This window comes from Branchiostoma belcheri, unplaced genomic scaffold (genome assembly GCF_001625305.1).
Source record: "Branchiostoma belcheri isolate BF01 breed outbred unplaced genomic scaffold, Haploidv18h27 scaffold140, whole genome shotgun sequence".
In the NCBI taxonomy this organism is placed as follows: Eukaryota; Metazoa; Chordata; class Leptocardii; order Amphioxiformes; family Branchiostomatidae; genus Branchiostoma; species Branchiostoma belcheri.
In genome coordinates, this window is record NW_017802825.1 from 361068 (window position 1) to 383584 (window position 22517).

A 22517-nucleotide genomic window follows, 5' to 3' on the forward strand; every position below is an offset into this window, starting at 1 on the left:
ATGTGTTAATTTTTTAAAATATGGTTTTAATATGCAAAACATGATCTGGCAAATATACTGCATACATGATCTCAAAAAGTATTACTATTTTTCACTCTATTTTAGTATTCATACCATAAATCATTAAAAAAAAAAACGTTTACTTACTGTTTGCCGTGGTGGTTTGTAGTTTGGATTGCTGGTAAGGATCGGTAACCTGTCTAGGTTCTTCCGACAGGTTACACATACAAATGCCTGGGGAGCACCTTGGTATCCCAGACTGCGAAACGTTGGTAACAATCTGACAGGAAGTTTCTCGAATTTCCTCGAGTGCTCCCCAGGCACAATATCCCTGCAGACACACGTTTTCCCCACTCCTGACCTGCAACGACTCCTGTCCCGGTGCCTGTTGCACAGCAGGACCCCTGCTGGGATCCCCAGCCGCTTGGAAGTTGCACTGTCCACTGTCCTGTACAGTGTAGGATCCTCTTGGCTGCACCCAGCCTCACATCTACTTGAACTTGAAGTTGATCTAGTCTTACTTAATCTATAACATAATCTATTCATTATTAACTTAAAAAAACACACTGCTATCCAAAAAAAAAAGTTCACATCTGGCGAGTTTCCGTTTTCATACGCTCGGAGCTACAGCCATCCACCAGTAAGATGGGAAAGAACTTAACCAGACGAAAACACCGGCAGCAGACGACAGTATAAAGATTTTAAGATTCCCGCGAGACATCTGTGGACTACTCAATTATATGATAGGAAGTAAGCGACCTGAATTGACAGCATTGTGGTGCTTAGATAATCTTTATTACCCTGCATTTTGTATGTCATGATATTAAAAGTTTGTATTACTACAAAGTCCACAATAATATGCGATTTAAGCCCAATTAAACGGATTTGTAATATGCCGATAGTTAAGTTTCCCCCCCCATGCGCTGAGAGTGTAAAATTCTACTACTGGCTGTCACATTTACAGTGTACACCCCACGGGAGATTTACAACGCTTCCGGGGTTTTCCTCGAGAAGACGGCAAAAAAAATCCCGTAAAGTGTGTCATTTCTTCCTCAGTCTCGCCAGTATTACGTGAAAGGAGGTGCGTGCAGTAAGAAACTTATTTTTTTACAAGTGGGCAGCTGAATTTCGCTTTGGGCAGCCATATTTTAGTTGTCACAGATCGTAACTTTCCGGGGGGAGTAAAAATAGTTTCCGGACGTGCTGTTTGCCCTCAGGATGACCTGCAACAACGACCCCTGGCGATTCCGGAAGTAAAGTTCCAACGTTGTCACTGCGTACTCAACCTCTGCACCTTAGCCGATTTCAAGAAAACTATGGCGTGTTTTGCTGAACTAATAAATGCACACGAGAGTCAAGACTGTCTTTACCACACAGTTTTATTTGTATGTTCCTCATGTTATTTTTTGAGTCAAGAAATTGCGCTCTCAATAGGTCTTTTTACCGGCCGATACTGCGTTTCAACGTCGCCATTTTGGACATGTTGGCGGGGAGGGCAGCAGCGCGCATGCGCCAACCGAACGTTCCATTTTCAAGCTTTGGAAGGGGTGTGATTTGGGGGGGGGGGGGGCAATTACAATTTTCAACACTAAGAGTACCTTGGCCCCCCGTAGTAAATTATAAACATACGCTGTTTGGAGCTTCTGCACATGTCAATTTGACTGGCACAAATAGTTTTCTTACACGGTGACATGAGCCTGTCGCCACGCATCCGTGAGTCTTTTCAGCTTCTCGCAACGCGAACTTTAAAAGTTATGATAGGAATGGTAGATAAAATCTTTAGGTGGCGAGATGGCCATGTGGTTAGGCCCGTCACAATTTCTTGTGTACTTACTAGTATTTTTACCTCCATGACATTTCATATCATGGAGGTAAAAATACTAGTAAATAGACAAGACTTATTCTTTCAGTTGCGTTTATCTGTCCGTCTGTCCGTCTGTTGGTCAACAGATAACTCAAGAACGGCTGGATGGATTGGTTTCATACTTGGTGGGTTGGTAGGGTGTGGCGAAAACTGGAATACCTACCACGAGGAAAAATATCTGAAAATTATAAACATCTATAACTGCGTCAAGAAGCGAGAAGAAGTTGAACATGTAAATAGTATATTAGTATGTATAATTTAAGTATCATTGCTGTATCCTTTTCCTTGTCTATTCATGACCTGTAATTAGCTTGTTAGAGCACAAACGTACAATAAAGGTCTTTCATTCCTTCATGCATTCATTATTTACGTGTCAACTGACAGTGCAGTTTTCTAAATGCCAGCTTTACGCTTTGGTAAACTTCGTGCCAAGATGTACCTGCAGACTTCGTGCTTTACGCTTTGGTAACTCCGTGACACGATGTACCTGTTACTGGCGGGCTGAAATGCTATAAATGCGGGGTCATTTTAACACCACAAGAAGACTGCGGGGAGGAACACGCCGAGGAACACTCGTGGTTTCAGATCAAGGCACTGTTGTCGACACAACAAAGGCGCTTCAGAAACATTGTGACTAAGGTGAGATACAAATACTATCATACTCTGTGCATTACATTTTGTTTGTGATTTTTAAAAATGCTAATGACAGCACAGTTAATACATAATTTAGCATTGCTCTTGATTTTGATTTTAAAACAATTATTTCAAGTCTGAAATTCGAATTAGGTATTTGGTTTATGCAGGTAAATATTGTACTGTGTATATTGTCAAGAAAATTGTGAATTGTGAAAATTGTGACCAAGATATGGCCGGGGCATATAGAAATCGTCGGGTTTATTGGGATTCTATAATTCAATTACGGGCCTAGCACGGCTGAATACTGGAGGACAACTTGCACGAGGACGAGTGGGTGGAGTGAGAGTGCTCCTTAATTTTTTTGACTGGTGGTTAAAATGAACACGGGTCACTTCGACAAAAATACACCGTAGCCTGATCGGGATATCACCGAACTTTTCCCTCCCGGTATCTGCCAGTAGCCTGAAGTCCAGCCGAGCCTCCACCAGGCCTTTCTACGGGAATACGGATCGTAGAATTCGGCAACAAATATAAAGAGGGTTAAATTGGCCAAGGGAGTCCGGCCGCGGGGAGGTAGTTGTTTCCCTCCGAAGCCTGTCAAACCCACAAGGCGGTCAAACTCTCCTGGTAAATTCGCCTATATATAGCCAGCGTAGTTAGTCTGGTAGAGACTAAGTCCAGCCTTGTTAGCTTTGATCCACTCCTTATATCGTTATCCGGCTGGCAGGGGTAGCAACGTTAGGAGCGGAGCAAAGCAAACAAGCCGAACTCAGGGCTATAGTATGCCAGCCCAGCTATTTTTTTTTACATGCTGTACAAAAACAGACCAAAGCTAACAAGGCTGGTATCTGGGCTAGTCTGCCAGCCCACCGGGCCACTTTTCCATTTCATAACCTGGACGGACTCTACGGTACGGCGCGGGCGTTAACGTTCATGGCTTCAATAGAATAATTCGAACGCATTTCGCCCTAACCGCCTGCGTCGCTTTAGAAAATACAATCGGGCCGATACCTCGGAAGATACGGAATACCCCGTCACCCGTGTATGCTATATTCGTATCATACACGGACCGCCAAAACTTTTGATAACGGTGTTTCGTACCGGGCCGTATACGTACTTTACGGTAAAATGCGGTAAGGCCCAAGCTTCCGCGACTTTTATAGAATAATTTGAACGCGGTTCACCCGACAGGATTCGGACGTTTGAATTGATGTTTTCGCATTTTTTTGTGAGTTGGGGACACCAAATTTCGGGTAATTTCGCGTTAAAAGTTGCTTTTTCTTGGGTGTGTATGACAAAATTAAATACTTGAAAATTAAGGATTGAATTAAAAGAATGCAACACGGTCCGGGTATGATATGAATATAGCATACAGCACGGGGTAATCACCCACGGTCCCACCCCTCCGCGAGTCGGATCGCTCTCCGCCGTCAGTCGATCCGGTCGGGCCAATGCCTCTGGCGATACGAAATACCCCGTGTTGTATTCTACTGTAAATCTTGTAATGTTCGTGGTAGTTTCTTCTTCACGTCGGTTTTTAAATTAACCGTTTGCGAAGTCATGACAACGCGAATGTGATTTGTTTTAGGTAATACTACAGCTGGATGACCAGTCTATTGGGAGCTTGCTCGGGCTTTTGGCGGGAATGCGCGAGTTGGCCTGTTGCCTGGTTCATTTTAATCATACTGCAGTTTGGTCCACTTTGCAAAGATTATTATTAGAGGTTATTATTAGCAGAATGAGCCTGTTCATTAGAATTTTTGTCGATTTTAATAAATTATTCTTGTCTATAAGATTTTTTTTTCTGTACTGAGTGGATGTTTTGCAAGGAGATCACTCAACCGACTAACATCTATTCACAGTATGTGTCTGTCAATAGCAATTTCTAATCTACTTCGTATAATATTAAACATCACGAGATACATTTTAACGTCATATGGTAAGCCCATGACAAGGACGCTCTACGATTGTACAAGCTGTGATGGGTGACAGTAGATGCACGCTCGTCCCCAGCGCCCGTGGAGAATCCATAGGTTACAGATCGTGGCTTAGCCCAGGCTATGGAAAATAAACTTTCTTTAATGCAAATCTGTCATTTTTGTTTTCTTTGTGTCTTTCTAAAGGGTTGTGATAACCTACTCTACTCGGGTGGTATTTTCGTGCGCGCTCGCTAGTACACGGCGGCGAACTGACACTGCATTATTTCTACCGTAGCGGGTCTAAAACAAGACGCAAGATTTCTATTTTGGGGTATAAAATGTTGTCACAGTGGTAATACACTATTTGAAACAGACGTATACAAAGTACTTTTCTTTGGCGACGCTAGGGTGTACCGTTACCTCTCTAAATTTGCCCGGAAGGGAGTTAGTCACGAAAAGGAACTTAGCCACGGAGGGAGTTTGGGCATTCTCCTCCCACGACAGCAAACTCGTCCCCAGGATAGTTCGCTCCTCCCAGCATGCTTCGCGCCCAAGAAAACGCGTTATCCTTCCCAGGTCTCAAATACGTAGCACCCAATGCCCGGGACCCCGCCGTGTCCACGGTCTGGATTTAATTATAGGACGCTGCGGAGGAGCGTGCAGTAGATGCACATCTGGCACAGACTTTTTTTATATAATCACAAGACGTGGTGACGGCACACTCAAGTCTTTTTAACACCAAATCACGTTTCCTGTAGGCTCACAAATTACTCATCCGTAACACCTCTCCCATTGATCCTCACTTCTTACCCCCTAGCTACCTACCCTCCGACTCATCCTCATTCGTCGTCGCCACTTCATAGTGAGCTGTTGAGTGGCGTGCGCACGACTACCCTACCCTTGTGTCTGTCCAGTTTGTGAATAGACAGGAAACTTAGTTCTCTTCGGAGTTTACGAAAAAGAGAACATAGGGGACATATGCAATCCTCATTTTTACCTTGGCGAAGTGAGGAAAATCGTAAAGTGCTTTTTCCCAAGGACACATGGTCAATGGCATGTCAGCACTCGGCCCCAGGACCCCTTGGTTCCGAGTTGAGCACTCTGCCGCTACGCCACGCGACCCCACGACATTTGGCACGGACGTTTGTTTACTAGTAAACCCAGATGAAGTTGCGTCAATCATTTAGATACATATCAGGAGAGTCTTAATAAACAAGCTATTTGAGCCTTTTTCTCTATTGTTTCCACAACAAGAACTGCGCCATGCTTCTTTGTTTGAGATTAGATAAGACAATAGTAGCAGACATGCATCAATAGCGGCATGCTGCCACAATATTTTGTACTAGCAGCTGAGCTTGTCCATGACCTTTGTAATGCTTACAATAAGAGGCATCTTGTAACCGTAGTAAGGGCACTGTAAATGTACTACCATGTTTAACCCTCAAACACCCGAACTTTTTTGTGACGTTAATGCCCGGACGGGGTCGAAATGGACCCCATTTTTTTCCAAATTTATATTCCTTTCGCATCCTTTCAGTGACATTTGCACATATATTGGTTAAACATATTAAGACGTTTATTTTGGCATGATTAAGTGTTAAAAAAACACCAACTCATTATCATAATTTATGCAAAAAAGGATGAGGCCTGCTGGCATGAACATGGAGTTAACCTTTGACCTCACATGATTGTAAAATTGTCAAACCTCTGAAAACCTGATGAAATAGTTCCTGAGGTTGAGGTTACTTGGCAAACTGCATAATACTAAAGAAATAATATATGCTTTCTTGAAGACATATTGAGGGCATCCGAACAATTTCGTGTGTAGCAAAGTGCAAATACAGACCCCAGACGGTCTTACATCAAACTTCTATTGTTATTTTTACAAATCTGTGCCGATGTCCAAAATTTAGGAGAACTTGTAGAAGAGGTATACTGACAAAGTCACGGGAGGAATTTTTTTTAAATAAAAAAAATCAAATAGCACATAAAAATATACGTCTGTGGTCCAAATGGACCCCGTTCGGGTGTTTGAGGGTTAAGTATTGTTTCAACCGTGAACCCCGCAAAAATACCATTTCCTTTCCTAAAGCGAAATTTATCCCCCGCGAACAAAAATAAATTTACAGTATATTTATGTCATACCTGGTGTAACCTGAGCCGTGATTACGTTCGGTATGGGTGTTTCAGACCGGGCCGTACTTTACGGTACGGTCCGGGCTTCTTTACGTGTGAGGGCCTGGCTTCCAGGACTTCGAATTCCATAGAACGATCGATTCGAACTCGCTTACCGCGTGCCCCGATTTCCAAAATTCAAATACAGAATTCGGACGATGGAATTGATGTTGTTGCATTTGTTTGGTTTAGGGACACAACATTTTGGCATGCATTTTGCATTAAAGGCGTCTTTTCTTTGGATGGTATGACATAAATAAAATACAACACAGTGTATTACGCATCACCCAGCCCTCCTGCGTATCGGTTCTCCCTCCTGTCTTCGGCCATCGGGCGATCTGACGCGCGGTCGGGCTGGTACCTCGGGCGATACGGAATATCCCGTGTATTATTCTATATTTATTATACCCGGTCCGCGATAACATTCGATAACGATGTACCTGACCTGATCGGGCCGTTCTTTACGGTTCTATACCCAAGCATCCATGACTTGAATAAAAATGAATAAAAACTTAAACGCGTTTCGCCCTAACCACGTACGCCGCTTTCGAAAATTCGAATGCAGGATTCGGACGTTGGAATTGATGTTGTTGCATTTTCTGTGGTTTAGGAACACGAAATTTTGGCATGCATCAAAAGGCGTCTTTTTAGGCTGGGTATGGTGTAAATAAAATACTACACCGTATATTCCACATCGCCCTCGGTCCCGGCCCTTCCGCGAGTTGTTTGGCACTTCGGCATAGAACAAAATTCCCCAGGATTCCACCGGAACACCCTAGGCCCCTACACAGGGTAGCGCCAATGTGAGACAGCGCGAAGGAAATCTTTAATGCCCAAACGAGTCTTGATTATTACCACAGCAGCCAAAGTTCTCCCGACTTCATAGCCCGTTCAGGGCTCACACATATGGGCTCCAGGGCAATTGTGATCTTAGCATGATCGATCATTTGGTTATTATGAAAGTGCACTCTGGTTGCATCTTGAGGATTTTTCTGACTCTTAAACCGTGCCCCCTGGTTCTTGATTCAATTTTGGGTTGAAATGATAAGTTGATTGTGTCGTATTATTATATTTCAGTACATACCATATGGTATGGATGAAATATATTGTGTTCTCTCATGTTTCTGCTTCTTCTCCTGCCATTTCGTATAAATGGATTCAACTCCGTCATTTTTAGCCTAATGACTTGAAATTCGGCATGGAGGTAGAGTGGGTCAATACCCCCATCATTTTTTGATACATGCCTTTGAAAAATTTTAATGAAGGTTTTTGGGGGCATTTTTCGACAAAAAAATGGATTTTGGGATCCTGAGCCCTGGTATTACAACCAAATGGTCAGAAATTCGGTATAATGGTACCCTGATAATGTGTCTACAGAATAGCAGTCACATATTTGGCATACAAAACTTCCAAATACCTCATTTGGGGGACTTTGGCTATTTTCAGCCAGAGGTGCTATACCCGTTCCACGTTCGATCTAAAGAATGGCCCGTTCCATCTGCCGTTGGCCATCGAACACTGCTCGAACACATCGAACATTTCGGGTTACCTGGGGTCACGTTGCACGTATGTCGTCCATTTTTGCACTGGGGTAAGTTTGGAATAGTCCACTTTTGTGTGGGAGGGAGATGTTTTTATTCTAAGATGTTTCTGTCTAACGTAGGTTGTAAATGCTGGCAGATGTACGCAAGGTTTATTTATACGATTCTCCTGCAGGTTTGTGTCCAGACTGCCGACCAGCCTGCCCGCCGCCATGATGCTGTACCTGATCCTACTCATCACTGCTGTCTGCAGCTCCGTCTGTGGAACAGCGCAGGACGGCGACACAAAGCACCAGATGCTGTGTAAAATCAGGGAATCATGCCAGGACACCGGTGGGTGTTGAGTACTATTTATCATTTACAGCAGCAATTTTAAGGTTTTTTTTTATCATCATGCTATCGTTGTTTCATCGCTTGGGTCAGTATTTCAGTCAAGTCTAAAATGCAACTGTTTTATGTCGTAAATTGTTACTTTAAAAGGCACATAAAAGGTTCCATAAAATCTGTTATTACGCCAAGGTATGTCTGAAAAGTGATTTCTGCACTTAGTTCGTGAGTCCATCGTATTTTAGAGCGCTTACGGCGGTTTTCGTTCATAAGTTGGCCGCCGCCATACCTTCGCAATGACGTAATTGCGAAGATCTTGAGAACCTGGTCAACGTTCGACTATTCATTCTAGATCTTGGCGCTTCTCGTCCGACGGTGAAAATCGGTGAAAGATTAGCCGCTTGTCATTGGTATTCCGAATGTTGTTATTGCAAATTACACAGGCAGGCACGTTGGAGAAGAAGGAGATAGTAAAAACAACCACAGAACAGAGAAATACAAGAAGACACAGAAAGTTAAATTGCATCAAACGCTGTCTTCTTGCATTTCTCTGTCCTGTAGTTGTTTTTACTATCTCTTTCTTCTCCATCATGCCAACCTGTGTAATTTGCAATTATAACAACATTCGGAATAGCAATGACAAGCGGATAAACTTTCACCGATTTCGACCGCAGGATGAGAAGCGCCAAGAATGGATAGTCGAACGTTGACCAGCTTCTTAACACTTAAGAACTTCGCGATTACTTTATTGTGAAGGTATAGCGGCGGCCAATTTGTTAACCCGGCAAGGACTCAAGATCTCTTATAAAATGACTTTCTCCGTGCAGATCTGACCAAGCCCAACCCCAACGACACCTCTTCGGCGAATGACCTGTGCAGAGCTGCAGAAGACGACCTCAAGTCTCTCGACCCCTCCACCTGTGGTATGTTGCGCTTGAGTTCAATGGCTTGTTTCAGTTGTCGGTTATATAATTATATTCTAAGAGTGTCAAAATAGATATACTGTTAGTATCATTCATCTTTCTTTGTGTGTTGTAGAAAAGTATTCCTGCTATTGGCACTATATTTTATTAGGGGTGATATCTTCCATTTTTCTAGTTGTCTGTTTAATCCAAGCTCATCGTAAGTGGTCATAGTAGATGTTTGATTCGATTGGCGTTACCGACTAGTTAGTATTCTAGTCTAAGACTCCGTTTTTCTTTCGTTTTTCTATAAGATTGTCTCGAATTTCCATGTTCCTAGGAACGTAGTAAAAAGGGGGAATAGAACCAGCCTTTTATTTATACTTTTCTGTTTTGAAAAAGTGACAGTAAATGTATTTTTTCCCTTATAGAATCGCTGCTTGCTCGGGAGAAATATGACCAAGGCGACAACGAAAACCCCGAGCAACCAGACAGCGTGGACGGTCAGATCTTTGATATGATAGAAAGTAAGGAACTGTACATTCTACATTTTTCTAGTATGAACTTAATGATTAGAATTTTCCGAGTTTTTTTTCTTTTATTTCCTACAACGATACATGTGAATTCGCAGCCCTTCATATATGGGATGACGGAAAATCATCAGGCTAGCTAGAACCATGCACTGGAGACTAGAACCAGACTCCTTTCTCTACTTTCCTGTTCTGAAAAAAGGACTCACATGTTAACTTTATTTCATTCCCTCTGTCTTCTGACTTAAGTGCTGTTTTCTTACAGAGCTGCTGTCTCGTGAGATCGAGGACCAAACCGACAACGACAAGCCCGAGAAGCCAGACAATGTGGACAGCCAGACAACTCACACCGACCCGGCTCCACCGGCCTTAAGCAAGCGCGGAAATTACTTTTCCGACTGCTCTGAGATCCACACAGCCCAATCTCTGTACCATACTGTGTCTAGTGGTGTACACAAAATACAACCTGTAGGTCTGTCCAGCCCGATCTCTGTATACTGTGATCAGACCACAGATGGGGGAGGGTGGACGGTCATACAGAGGAGGTTTGACGGGTCTATCGACTTTAACCGACCTTATAACGCCTTTAGGTACGGGTTTGGGCCAGCCGATGGGGAGTATTGGCTGGGTTTGGAGAACATGTACCGTTTGACCAATCAGCACACGTATACTTTGTACGTACAGTTGGAAGATTGGAATAGTGTGGTCAAGTACGCAAAGTATTCGTCATTCTCGGTGGGGAGTAGTAGTTCCAACTATCTCCTGTCTGTTAGTGGGTACAGTGGGACCGCTGGGGATGGGTTCTACTTATCGACTACATCATCTGGTAACTACCTATCGGGTCAGGCCTTCAGTGCTAGGGATGTAGACCGTGATGCATGGTCCGGCGGGTCCTGTGCTGGTGGTCACGGTGCCTACACGGGAGGGTGGTGGTACAAGTCCTGCACTACTTCTGCCCTGAACGGCCCGTACCTGCGTCCCTCTGACCGTACCGGTCACAGTGGCTGGGGCATAGCTTGGGTCAGGTTTGGAGGCTCCTATTTTTACTATCTGAAAAAGTCCAAAATGATGGTCCGCCCTGCCAACTTCCGACCGTAAGTTGCCAGACACTAACCCAGCTGACAGGTCGAGGAATCAAAATGTTTGACACAAACCATTACCATTACCCACACTCACTCTGTATCAATTTTCTTTAAATAGGTCATTCAATCTTTAAACCTACTTATTTGGTAATTATAATCTCTACCTCACTCTGGTAATCTTGGTAGAGGAAATTAACACATACATACATACTTACATAATACTCAGAGAGTTGAAGCATTTATATAGTTCAGCTTTCAGCGTTTTCTATCGTACATCATTTCGATGCGTTCTTTTCCATACCAGTTCCATACCACTCAATAATGTCCTTTAGTGTAGACTGTAGAGTTTGGACGACCTCTTCTCATCTTCGCGTCCGGAGACCAAATAAGCGGTTTCCACCCGGTTCGCCATGCCTAGTAAAGCTAAGGTCCCAATTACGCCGGTGCCCGTCGGGGATGTAGCCTCGGCCGGCCCCGGCCGGGTTCAGGAGTCGAGCTGGCATCGGCTGTCGTGGTCACAATTAAAAATTTCCTTCAGTAGCATTTTGTTAGAAATTTTTTCACCCTCTTTGGTCGGTATCCAGCAGGCACCCGACAGGTACCCAGCAGATTCTCTGACGATGTCTTGTATTGACCTATACGTAATGCAGAATTCACGTATTTGTTGTAATCATTTGATCTGTGAGGTCACACATTTTACCCGGGTTTACGAAGTACACACCTTTATTCTGTTCATCTGGTCTGTGACGTAAGAAATGTGTCCCGGTGGAATGCCGGCAACCGGAGGGGTACCTCTCGGTGTTCTCACGATGTGGTCACGGCGTCTCTTTGTCAGCGGGGCCCGGGTAGAATTTAACTCAGAATTAAATTCTTATCGGGGCCCCGACGGGCCAAAAAATAGCCCGGTAGCCGCAGGGTGCCCCGCGGGGCCACGTCGGGGTCCCGCCCGAAAGTAGTAAAAAACAGCCCGGGAACTACCCGCCAGGGCCCCTTTTCCCAATTGGGACCTTAGCTTAACATGGCCGGCTAGACTTAACCTACGTCGCTTGACTACTGTAGAGATTGGTGGAAGGGAGCCGTAGAGTTGTTTATTATTTGTAAATTTCCACCAAGGTTTGTTCTGTATGAACTGTAGCATCTTTGATAAAGGTACCATCCAGTTTTCTGACCTGTGAAGCATTCATACTCCACGACTCGCAGCCGTATAACAACATTGAAACAACAAAGGCTTGAAACACTTTGGTTTTTGTTTCCTCCCTGACCCGTGATTTTCAGACCCTTTTGAGAGAATGTATGGCACTCCATGCCTGCCCAATTCTAACCTCCTTGTCATGTTTGACATCTGTCCCCCCCCCCCCAATATCTGACGTCAGTGACCCTTTCAATTGTAGATCCGTCAGAAGTATAGAGCTGTTCCGAGGATGTGGGATTTAAATGGATGGCTTTAGTTTTTGATGCATTGAGATACAGCACAATGGTTTGACATGCAGTTTCGACTCTGTAGAGTAGGTCTTGTGCAATTTGTATTGTGTCTTCGAGAAGACCAATATCATCCGCGAAATCAAGGTTAAGGAGGGTCTCTACCGGGTAGAGACGGTGATGCAGGGTTAGACCATCAGTTTCTGTGATAGCTACCCTTAAAGCAAAATCTTAACATATAATTAAGAAGAATGCGGAAAGGGGGTCCCCCTGTAGAACACCAGTATTGATGTAATAAAAGTAAAAGAGAAATATTGCATTTTTCTAAATCTGCAGCTAGGTTTAGTCAGTTTATAACTACACACACCACTCAAGAAGTTCATCATAGTCTAGATTGACAATTTTATCTTAAAAGTTATTAACCAGGCATCTAGATTGATTTTGTTTGTTTGTTTGTTTATTGAGATCTCCATTAGTATGGTAAATTCTATACTATTCTTTCTAGAGTCCAGCAACATAAGATAAAATGACAACAATAATTACTTTTAGCAACGAAGAATGATAATAAATAAAACTTATGCTGAAATTATGAAAAACTTGAAATAAAATCAGCATACAGAAATAAAAGTGCATTGGAGATCATAAGTTAAATAATAGAAATAATATGTCTGAAAAAGAAGTTATAATTGATGTCCAATAAATAGAAAACTAGAGTTCCACGATCTCATACCTTCACCAAATGATGTTAGCCTTTATGATTAAGAAATTATAGATTAATCCCCCTGATTGTGAAAATAGGATCCTATATTGCATCAATTATATCTGTTGATCATATTCTACACCAGAAGACAGTCTTATCATATTTAAGAATGCCATTATAGCATTTCCTTATAAATTATGCAAATGAGGTCCTTATTTGCATAAGTTATGTTTAATTATGTTCACCTTCACATGACTTTCAAATGTCCCAAGTATGAAATTCCAGGCAGTTACCACTATGTAATTATAACATTTTCTCATTAATTATGCAAATTAAGACTTCATTTGCATAATCGATATCTGCCGGTATTTCTGCCGTTCTTAATTACATATGTCACAAGCTTGAATAGTCCTATCATGGAATGCAGCTGATTTATAGAATTTCCTCATTAATTATGCAAATTACATTAATATTTGCATAATTGTAATATTATTATGTCAAGCATCACTTCAGCTACCTACATGCCAAAAATCACGACGATCCATCAATTGGTTCTTGAGTTATCCGCCTTTAAACATTTTTGAACTAACGCCCCTGCAGTTCCAGAGCAAGCAGCTAGGAGGCCCATACTCACGTCACTTCTTCCTCAGCACGAGAGCTACCTACCATCCAAATTTCGTCACCCTAGCATGTCTTGATCACGAGATATCAAAACCGGAAGTTCAGCTGCAGTACCATAACAAGCCGCTAGGAGGCCCGAAATCTAATCAGTTCCACGTCTCATGAAGACCTACCCACCTACCAAATATCAAGATAATCCATCTCAGCCTTCTTGAGTTATCGTGCTGACACACACACACACACACACACACAGACACACGAACGCCCCTGAAAACATAACCTTCTCGGCGAAGGTAATCAAAGTAACAAAACAGTAAACAGATATTTGACTGACACAAATGATAATGAAAATAAAAATAACAAATGAACGAATATATATGCAACAAAATGTTATTCCTTTCAATGAAGTGATTAAATAAATGACTACAAAAGAAAAGAGCTCGCAAATCAATACTAGATTAGTAGACATCTGATGTTGCTTTTGTTAAAAAAATGAAATATGCAAGAAGCATTCATGTTGTGTTTGAAGCTATAGGTATTAGATCGTCATTCGTTCTAAAACCCTTGATGTATGGTACCCTAGAAGTTTTTCCATTTTTGAAACAATCCCTGTCAGCCTGTATGAGGGTTAGAGCACAATAAAAAGACATTCAATGATGCAGTGCTTGTTTTCTTCTTTATTCCATATAGCAAGTTGTTATAGGTTATTTACAGTAACTAAAAGGTATTTTTATGCAATACCATACCTACCCGCCAGAGTGTGTTTGAAAAACGTCTTTATCGTAAAAAAATTGGGATCGTCTAAAATGGTGAAGTGTGTTTCCTTGTCTTCTGCATATATAAACAGTATAACCTGCCCAAGGCGACCAGAGGACAGGTGGTCTCCTTAAATAGAATAGCCTCACAACATGACTGAGACATGATTGGTTTAAAGTGATTAATAAAATGTAGTTTAATGTGTCAAATGCTGGAAGCATCTTTAGTTCTGTGGTTCATTCATGTGTGTAGGGTAACAAATGGAACAATTTATGTCGAACAAAAGAATCAACACGATCAAAAATGATGTGGTCGTCATGGGCAGGTTGGACATTGAGCGGGCACAACTCACGGCGGTCACGGTCGACCGCGTCGGCCAGGTGGTCACCTTGGATAGGTCGAAGTGGCTGAGAAAAAGCAGTCACCATGGCCAGGTCACTTTTGAGTGTTTGACTAAATCTGAAATTAAACCACTACAGTCAAGAAAGTCATGTTAACGTTACGTTAGACGATTAGATATAGGGCCACGTAATGTTAACATCTGTTAATATTGAGATATTCATTTTCTATCAATTACATAATTATATAGTAACAATTATTGAAGATTTACAAAAGAGTCCCTAACGTTTTCCTTCTCTGCCGTCTAAACTGAGGTACGCAATATACAGGTTTATGACAAACACCAATGTAAGAATAAAGACTGGGTCCATCTGTTGTTTTCAATATTGATGGTTCTAAACGTCCTCTTTAGTGCTGGCTAAAGCTGACTGAACTGAGTTCTCACTCTCTTATCTCGTGTAAGTGGCACCAGACTAATGCTAGAATTAATCCAACAACCCAGTGCAATTTATTTTTACATTTTTTTTTAAAGATCAAAGCTGTTTTGCAAGACATGGCGATGGCACAGTCAAGGTTTTTCACCTTATTTTACAAAAGCCATGTATTTGCGTTTGCATGTACAACAGACATACTAATGTTCACCTTGTTTAGGTGGGCAAATTTCTTCCCACGTACCTTTTCCAAGTGCACAAGATCGGTGGCATGTCAGGATTCGAACTCGGGAACTCTTGGTTCCGAGCCGAACGCTCTGCCGTTGCGCTACAAAAACGTGGCCCCAATACATAGAATGAAATGTTTTCAGTAGGGTCATGATGAAATGGCAATGTCTTTTTACCATAATATATTCAAGAAATAGAAAAATAATTATTTGGCCTACTATGGTTCGCTGTTGCATGAAGGGGAGGAAATGAGCCACATACGCCCCCTTGCGAAGCAGCAGTCTAACTACATTCCCGAACACGGAGAAGATGTACTGTATTATTGTACAGCGCTGTTCTGGTGCTTGTGATCTCGGTTCCTGGCTCGTCGTTATCAAGGTTTGGACCTACCTTTAACGATCCATGATTATAGTCTATTAATCATGCCAAGTAGCTTTAAATAGATATGGTCATTATTACATTACGCAAGGCAGATTTCATATCGTTAATATGATTGAGAAAAATAGTTAATTAAAAAGCAACATTTCGAACAACAAAACAGAGATTTAAGACTCCCCGGTTCTGGAAAGTATTTTGTTCTCGTAAATTGAAGAAGCTATGAATGGATCTTGATGATATTTGGAGTGGAATGTTGGGCTCAGAGACATCACTACTGGAAAACTCCGCTGACTGATGGAGGACAGGGACGAGTGGAGAAGAAGAACCCATTGTCTCCCGTGATGACATCCCCGATGTCCCAATTCAAGGTTCAAGGTATGTAAGCAGTGATTGTGTAAACAGAGGTCATATTCAAAAAATGGATCTGAGTTTTCCCGCGGTACTGCAGCGGGATATCTTTTTAGTCTTGTTTGTATGAACGACGTATAACTTCAAAAATTGCAACTTGTAAAACAATGCTTGGATACTATCCCTAAAAGTAATCTGTAAACGAAGGACACGACTTGGTAGTAATTTTCACTATCGTATATTGTGATGTGCGATTGACTAAGAACAAAAAACGAAGTGTCCACAACAGTCTAGGTTTTATTTAGTAAATTTATTATGTTAGTTTCGTGATTCATATTTCCTAAGCTTCATGCAGAAGGACATTGTACAAATAAAAAAAAAATAACAGCCGTTCTTTTCAGTCCTATAGGTCGTAAGAAACTGTATGCATTGCATGTAGAGATCAAAAGGTGTCGCTGGTGCACTGTACATCGCACCTGTGTGCAAAGCCTTGTCTACTTACTTGTTTTTTGTCTAGCCTTGTTAATCAAATACTATGATAACATGATGATTCGTGGATTCCCTTCAGTTTTCTTATTTTCAGTCGTCTTGTAGAAATATAGACATATAATGATAATACTAATATGTATATAACTGTATTGCTGTGCTGTATGTCCATTGCAGTGTGTGCAATGTATTGATGTAGATAGCTAGCTGGGGCACACATACAAACTGTTAATCTCCAAGCAGATTCGGTGGGCATGGGGACTTTATATTGAGCAGTCCTGTATCCATTGGCCGCCTGTATCCAACGTTCGCCCCATGTAACCTACTGTTATTATTACCTCTTTTAAATAAGAGGTAATAATAACAGTAGGTTATGATCCCTCTACCTCGACCTACCAGTCGTAATCTAAATACAAGGAAAATCGTAGATTTTGTACCTCCGGGTATTGTAATGTATGTTGCAGAATGTTGGGTGCATGTTGGGACTGTTCTTTGAATTAACTAGTGAATTCGCGCGAATACCATTTTTTTCGAAAAGTTTCGAAATGTTTGTAATTGGCTAAATGATGTGTGAAATCACTAATCCCCCCTAGCCGACTGGAGCCCAAAAATAGAAAGGACAGGAGGCATCCCGTGGCGAATCTGGCTGCCCGACCCTCAGCGACCAGCGATAATGTAAACAAACACAGTAACGGGTGTCCGAGACACGAAAAGGAAATACAAATAATCTTACGCCCCAAAACACATATACAATAAAACAAAAAAAACCTGCACCATCTACAGCCCATTAACAGAAGATACACCGAGTCCCGAGAACGTCTGAGACAGTATACCACGGTATTTGTAAGCCGAAAACATCCGAAATTGCGCAAGAGGGCGTTGACCCCTGACCCATTGGCCCACCCGGAAGTTCGCTGGCTGCGACCCGCGCGATCCCACCAGGCACGAGACGTTGATTGACGGCACATGTGGTTCACATCTGAACAGTTTCAAAGAATGCTGACACCCCTCTGTGTGAAAGGTCAGATCAGTGGTCGCGACCTCAATGGTGATTATACATGCAAAGGTCAAAAGCTGAGGCCCACTTTCACACTGAAAGGGGTGTCCATCGGCGGTCTAAACGCATCATTTTCACGCACTAAAACACACATACTAAAAAACCAAAACAACGTGCACCATCTACAGCCCAACAGCAAAACGTATACCAAGTCCCAGACATATCCGTCCACCCAAACGCGAGAAACGGGTGCGAACGCAATTTTCGTCTTCCCTCACAAAACCTCCGCGCTCGGGATATACATCCCTACCCGGAGGTAATAACACATAGCATTCAAATGCACGCTCTTTTGACACCGTGCATTTCCTTTATGCCTATTGGTTTAAAAAATCAAACCTGCCAATCACAATGAGCTGTTAAACAAATAATAATATGGTTAGTGGTTCGACCAATGAAAGAGTAGCTGCATGTTTGTTAAATGTTAATTTGCATTTCTTCGTTCTGGGGGATCTGTCTATGTAAGCGCCAGGTGTCTGGTAACACAACATAATGTTTTGATCGTGACCCCAGGCGTATGTTTTACTGAGAGAGCATAAAACGTTGTGCCCGAAATACTTTTTTACTGAATACTGTGTTATGAGACCTTGAGCCAGAAGTGAAAAATAGTGGAATGAACGGAGCGTGGTATTTTTGCCCTATGCAGTAAAGCAAATGGACCTGGGACTTAATTATTGCCTTTCTGTGTGCTATTAACCCTCAAACACCAGACTTTTTTTGTGACGTTAATGCCCGAACGGGGTCCAAATGGACCCCATTTGGTTTCTTTCAAATTTATATTCCTTTTTGCATTCTTTCAGTGATCTTTGCATATATATTGGTTAAACATAGTAAGAGGTATATTTTGGCATGATTAAGTGTTAAAAAAATTCCAGCTCATTATCATAATTTATGCAAAAATGGGATGAGGCCTGCAGGCATGAACATGCGGTTGACCTTTGACCTCATATGATTGTCAAATTGTCAAACCTCTAAAATCCCGATGAAATAATTCCTGAGGTTGAGGAATTTTTTTTCGAATGAAAAAAATTCAAATAGCACTTAAAAAATATACGCCTGGGGTCCAAATGGACCCCGTACGGGTGTTTGAGGGTTAATACCGTTTCGTGGTAATGAAATGTTACCAGGGCTGACTTCTTTTGTGCGGCTCACCTCACCTGCCCTACGGTTAAGTCACACCTACCTTGTATTGTTTACAACACAATGGTGAGTGAAATGTATACAACACTGAGGGACGTAAACAATAGTGTAGAATGACACCTGGAGTTTTTTTATTTTATTTTATGACGATTTACCACATTTGTGGAAGGATTGACATAACAGGTGACAATCACCTCTTCAAAGATGTCAACCCCGAGACCAGACTGTAAGGCTTGAACCACTCACACCGGGAAGGTCCCCTACTTTTTTCGATAAGTGCGGTGGGTTCTTTAACGTGCGTGGGGTGTGGCTCTCCCAAACACGGGACCTCCATTAACGTCCTATCCGAGGGACGTCCCTAACCGAAGCTAGGTACTCATTTACACCTGAGTGAAGTGAGAAAAGTCGTGTAAAGTGCCTTTCCCATCGGTGACATGGGCAGGGTTCGAACCCGCGACCTCTCGGGTGTGAGCCGAACGCGCTACCGACTGCGCCACACGACCCCACACGACCCCAAGTTGTGGCTTTAGACTTCCTTGTGGACTAGTCTGTGTTTTCCTCACTCCCAAAATAAGTCTCCTACCGCCATGGCGTCATCTCTTCCCGGTTTCCTAACGTTCCTTGTAACGTTTGTGTTCCTCTGCTCTGCCCAGTCGGTCTGTAGGCCACCGTCAGACGAGAAATGTGTGTGTAATTGTGGGGATACAGTTGTGAATTGTGGGAATAACGACGCACTTCGGGCAGAGCTGGAGAAACTCAAAATCGCTGTGAAAGAACTTTCCCAGACAAGGACAAGTACGTCTCAAGGCAAGTTATCTTCGTAAAGATAAGGCACAATTCCTACAGATACGCTTTTTTTTTCTAAAAACAAACATGTTAGGTTAGGGACATGTTAGGTTAGTGTTTTCGAATTACTTAGAAGCTACGTATCAATAATGTTTTGTGATAACTGTGTACTTCACCGTGTACCTCAGTCAACGCCACGGCCACCGACAAGCCCCAAGACTGTCAGGATATCCTTGACAACGACGAGACCACGCCAAGCGGCGTGTACATGGTTTATCCACGGGACAACCTGGGCGGCTTCAATGTCGTCTGTGATATGGACACGGACTGGGGCGGCTGGACGGTAGGTCTATTAAACTATAATTTCTCAATGTAAACTACAGCTGTATCTATGGGTGTAATATTCTTACTTTGTGTCTTTCATACTTTCGGGTATAGAAGTGTTGGTTTAAGAGAATTAGCTGTGGTTATGGGTACCTATTCAGTTAGAGTAGAATGGCAGTACGTGGTTGAACGGATTTGCTGGGAGTTCTTGACAACGTGAATTCAGAAAGAATATTTCTAAAATCTCCGATCTCCTTGTTGCTCTTAAAGTTGTTCCAGAGACGCCAAGACGGAAGCGTGGACTTCTACCGGGGCTGGGCGGACTACAAGGCCGGCTTCCCTTCCAACCTGAACGGCGAGTTCTGGCTGGGGAATGACAACTTGTACCGCCTGGGTGTGCAGAAAGTCTACCAGCTCAGGGTGGATTTGGAGGATGTGGAGGGGAACACGGCGTACGCGGCTTACGACACGTTTGCCATCTCACCTGAATCACAGAATTACAAGCTCCACATAGGGACTTACAGCGGTACTGCAGGTAAGGTTATGGCGTGTTTTCGAATTATGTCATCGTAGACGCGTACAAATAGGCAACACGGTTTTGTTTTGTGTGTTTGCTTACTTATCTCAATGCTAATATATATTCTCAACGTTAAATCTCGATTGATACATACACTCCATTTTGAATTTAAAAATCTTGTTGAAGCACGGGGTGCTAAAAAGGAAACTTGCTTAAAATATTTGGCATCAAACAGCTTAAAAGAAATGTTGTTATAGGAATATATAATGCCAACATGCATCAATGGAAAGGATATCTTGTTTTGTTATGTAAAGTATAAATGTCTTTGTCACAGGAGACAGCTTGACGGTGCATGACGGGAAACCTTTCAGTACCAAGGACAGACATAACGACGACAACCCGGGCAGCTGTGCTCTGATGTACAAAGGTGCGTGGTGGTACCAAAGTTGCCACAGCTCCAACCTGAACGGCCTGTATCACCTGGGTACTCATGAGAGTCCCGCCGACGGAGTTAACTGGTACCACTGGAAGGGTTATTACTACTCCCTGAAGCGCACTGAGATGAAAATCCGACCAGCTCCATAATGCCACATGTTGTGTTTTTATGTGTATCTGCATGCGAACCTAGCCTCCTTTTCAGGCGTTCCGGGATCTGTCGTGTTCGTTGTCCGGGATCTGCCCCCCCCCCTCCCTGCCTACGTGCACAGGCCAGGTACTGGCCCCTTGCTCCCCTCCGTCAGGTTCCTCCAGCTAGTTCTGTCAAGGACAATAGTCTCTGCTGAGTAATCCCTGTGTCACTCTGAATCTGGTCTTTCCACCTCTTGGGTGGAACGCCTGAAAAGGAGGCTATTGCGAACCGTACATTGCAAGCCGTTTACATTGCAGTGTTCAGTTGTGCTATGTCTTTTTATGTTATTGATGTCATGTGATTTTTTTCTCATTTAAAATCAGAATGACCATGAGGCTAAAAATAAAAGTTATTAACTGTAATCACGGAGTTAAAAACTCTGATTTCTAACTTCATGCTGTTATGTTCTAAATCTCCTTGCTTCATATTAGAGATGTCACAATGAAAAACACACAGTTAATGTTATGAAAATATATAAAAATCCTTAGGCAATAAAAGGTTGCCATTAGAGATTCAGTAACTTGAGACTCAACGTAAATATACTGTTTGTGTCCATGCCCTGTCCATACCCATATCTTGAGATACAAGTATAGTGGCTTTCGTCATACTATTTACTAGTCTTTTATTAGTATTTTGCACCTTCCAAATAAAATATATCTTGACAATCCCTCTGCCTATTCTAAAATACTAAAACTGTGAACAGAAGAGCGTGATGTATGTTTGATTGCCTCAAGAGCTCAACTCTTTTAGCCTGCTTACCAATTCTATAGCTCCCGAGATCTAAATCCTTTCCTAAAATTTTGCGGAGAGGATGTAGGACTCGGGAGCTATGATAGGTTTGGTAACCAGACTGCTCCTTTTTTACACAATGACAATGTGTAGTGTTTAGTAGCAAAATAGGGGGTAGTCATTTTATGTGTGCAACATAGCATTGAAGTATTCAGAGGGATTACGCTCTGGATCGGTGAGTTATTTGTGTATCATGCCCTCATGTCACTAGACAGACAATAATCACAGGAGGTATCTTTGTTACTTTCCTTTTATTTAGCCTTTGGGTAAAAACAAATTATACGTGTTTCTCCCTTCCGAACTCTTCTGGATGCTACGGTTCTCTACCCGTGTATATGGAGGGGATCTCCTAAAATACACTAGTGTACATTAATCTATTACTTTATTAAAATATCGTGTATTAGTGGTGTATATAAATGTCACAGTAGAGATGGAAATCCAGTAGAGTTGGCAACTCTACTGGATTTTCATCTCTACTGTGACAATTATATACATACAACTGACATTTATATACATACCACTACACCCAGGATTCGAAGATACAACAACATGAACTACAAATACGTGTTGATGTGTATTTATTAAAATGCAGTTTCA

At 42.4% G+C, this 22517-nt stretch overlaps 2 protein-coding genes across 2 annotated transcripts; both read left to right on the forward strand.

Moving 5' to 3' along the window:
- The first annotated feature begins 2405 nt into the window (after nucleotides 1-2405).
- On the forward strand, nucleotides 2406-11366 carry LOC109464781 (microfibril-associated glycoprotein 4-like). Its single transcript, XM_019761853.1, has 5 exons — nucleotides 2406-2503; nucleotides 8311-8468; nucleotides 9290-9385; nucleotides 9796-9891; nucleotides 10160-11366. Exons 2-5 carry the CDS (start codon nucleotides 8348-8350, stop codon nucleotides 10990-10992), a joined length of 1146 nt encoding a protein of 381 aa, XP_019617412.1. The 5' UTR covers nucleotides 2406-2503; nucleotides 8311-8347; the 3' UTR covers nucleotides 10993-11366.
- An 8097-nt stretch (nucleotides 11367-19463) lies between these two features.
- LOC109464782 (microfibril-associated glycoprotein 4-like) lies at nucleotides 19464-21148 on the forward strand. Its single transcript, XM_019761855.1, has 4 exons — nucleotides 19464-19683; nucleotides 19851-20005; nucleotides 20257-20521; nucleotides 20838-21148. Exons 1-4 carry the CDS (start codon nucleotides 19464-19466, stop codon nucleotides 21086-21088), a joined length of 891 nt encoding a protein of 296 aa, XP_019617414.1. The 3' UTR covers nucleotides 21089-21148.
- Nucleotides 21149-22517: the final 1369 nt, after the last annotated feature.

Bases quoted from the DNA above. Each gene is read 5' to 3' on its own strand.
- LOC109464781 (XM_019761853.1), top strand. From the start codon at position 8,348: ATGATGCTGTACCTGATCCTACTCATCACTGCTGTCTGCAGCTCCGTC. The intron at 9,386-9,795 runs GTATGTTGCGCT...TTTCCCTTATAG, and splicing joins TCTCGACCCCTCCACCTGTG to AATCGCTGCTTGCTCGGGAG. The intron at 9,892-10,159 runs GTAAGGAACTGT...GTTTTCTTACAG, and splicing joins GATCTTTGATATGATAGAAA to AGCTGCTGTCTCGTGAGATC.
- LOC109464782 (XM_019761855.1), top strand. From the start codon at position 19,464: ATGGCGTCATCTCTTCCCGGTTTCCTAACGTTCCTTGTAACGTTTGTG. The intron at 19,684-19,850 runs GCAAGTTATCTT...CGTGTACCTCAG, and splicing joins AAGGACAAGTACGTCTCAAG to TCAACGCCACGGCCACCGAC. The intron at 20,522-20,837 runs GTAAGGTTATGG...TCTTTGTCACAG, and splicing joins GACTTACAGCGGTACTGCAG to GAGACAGCTTGACGGTGCAT.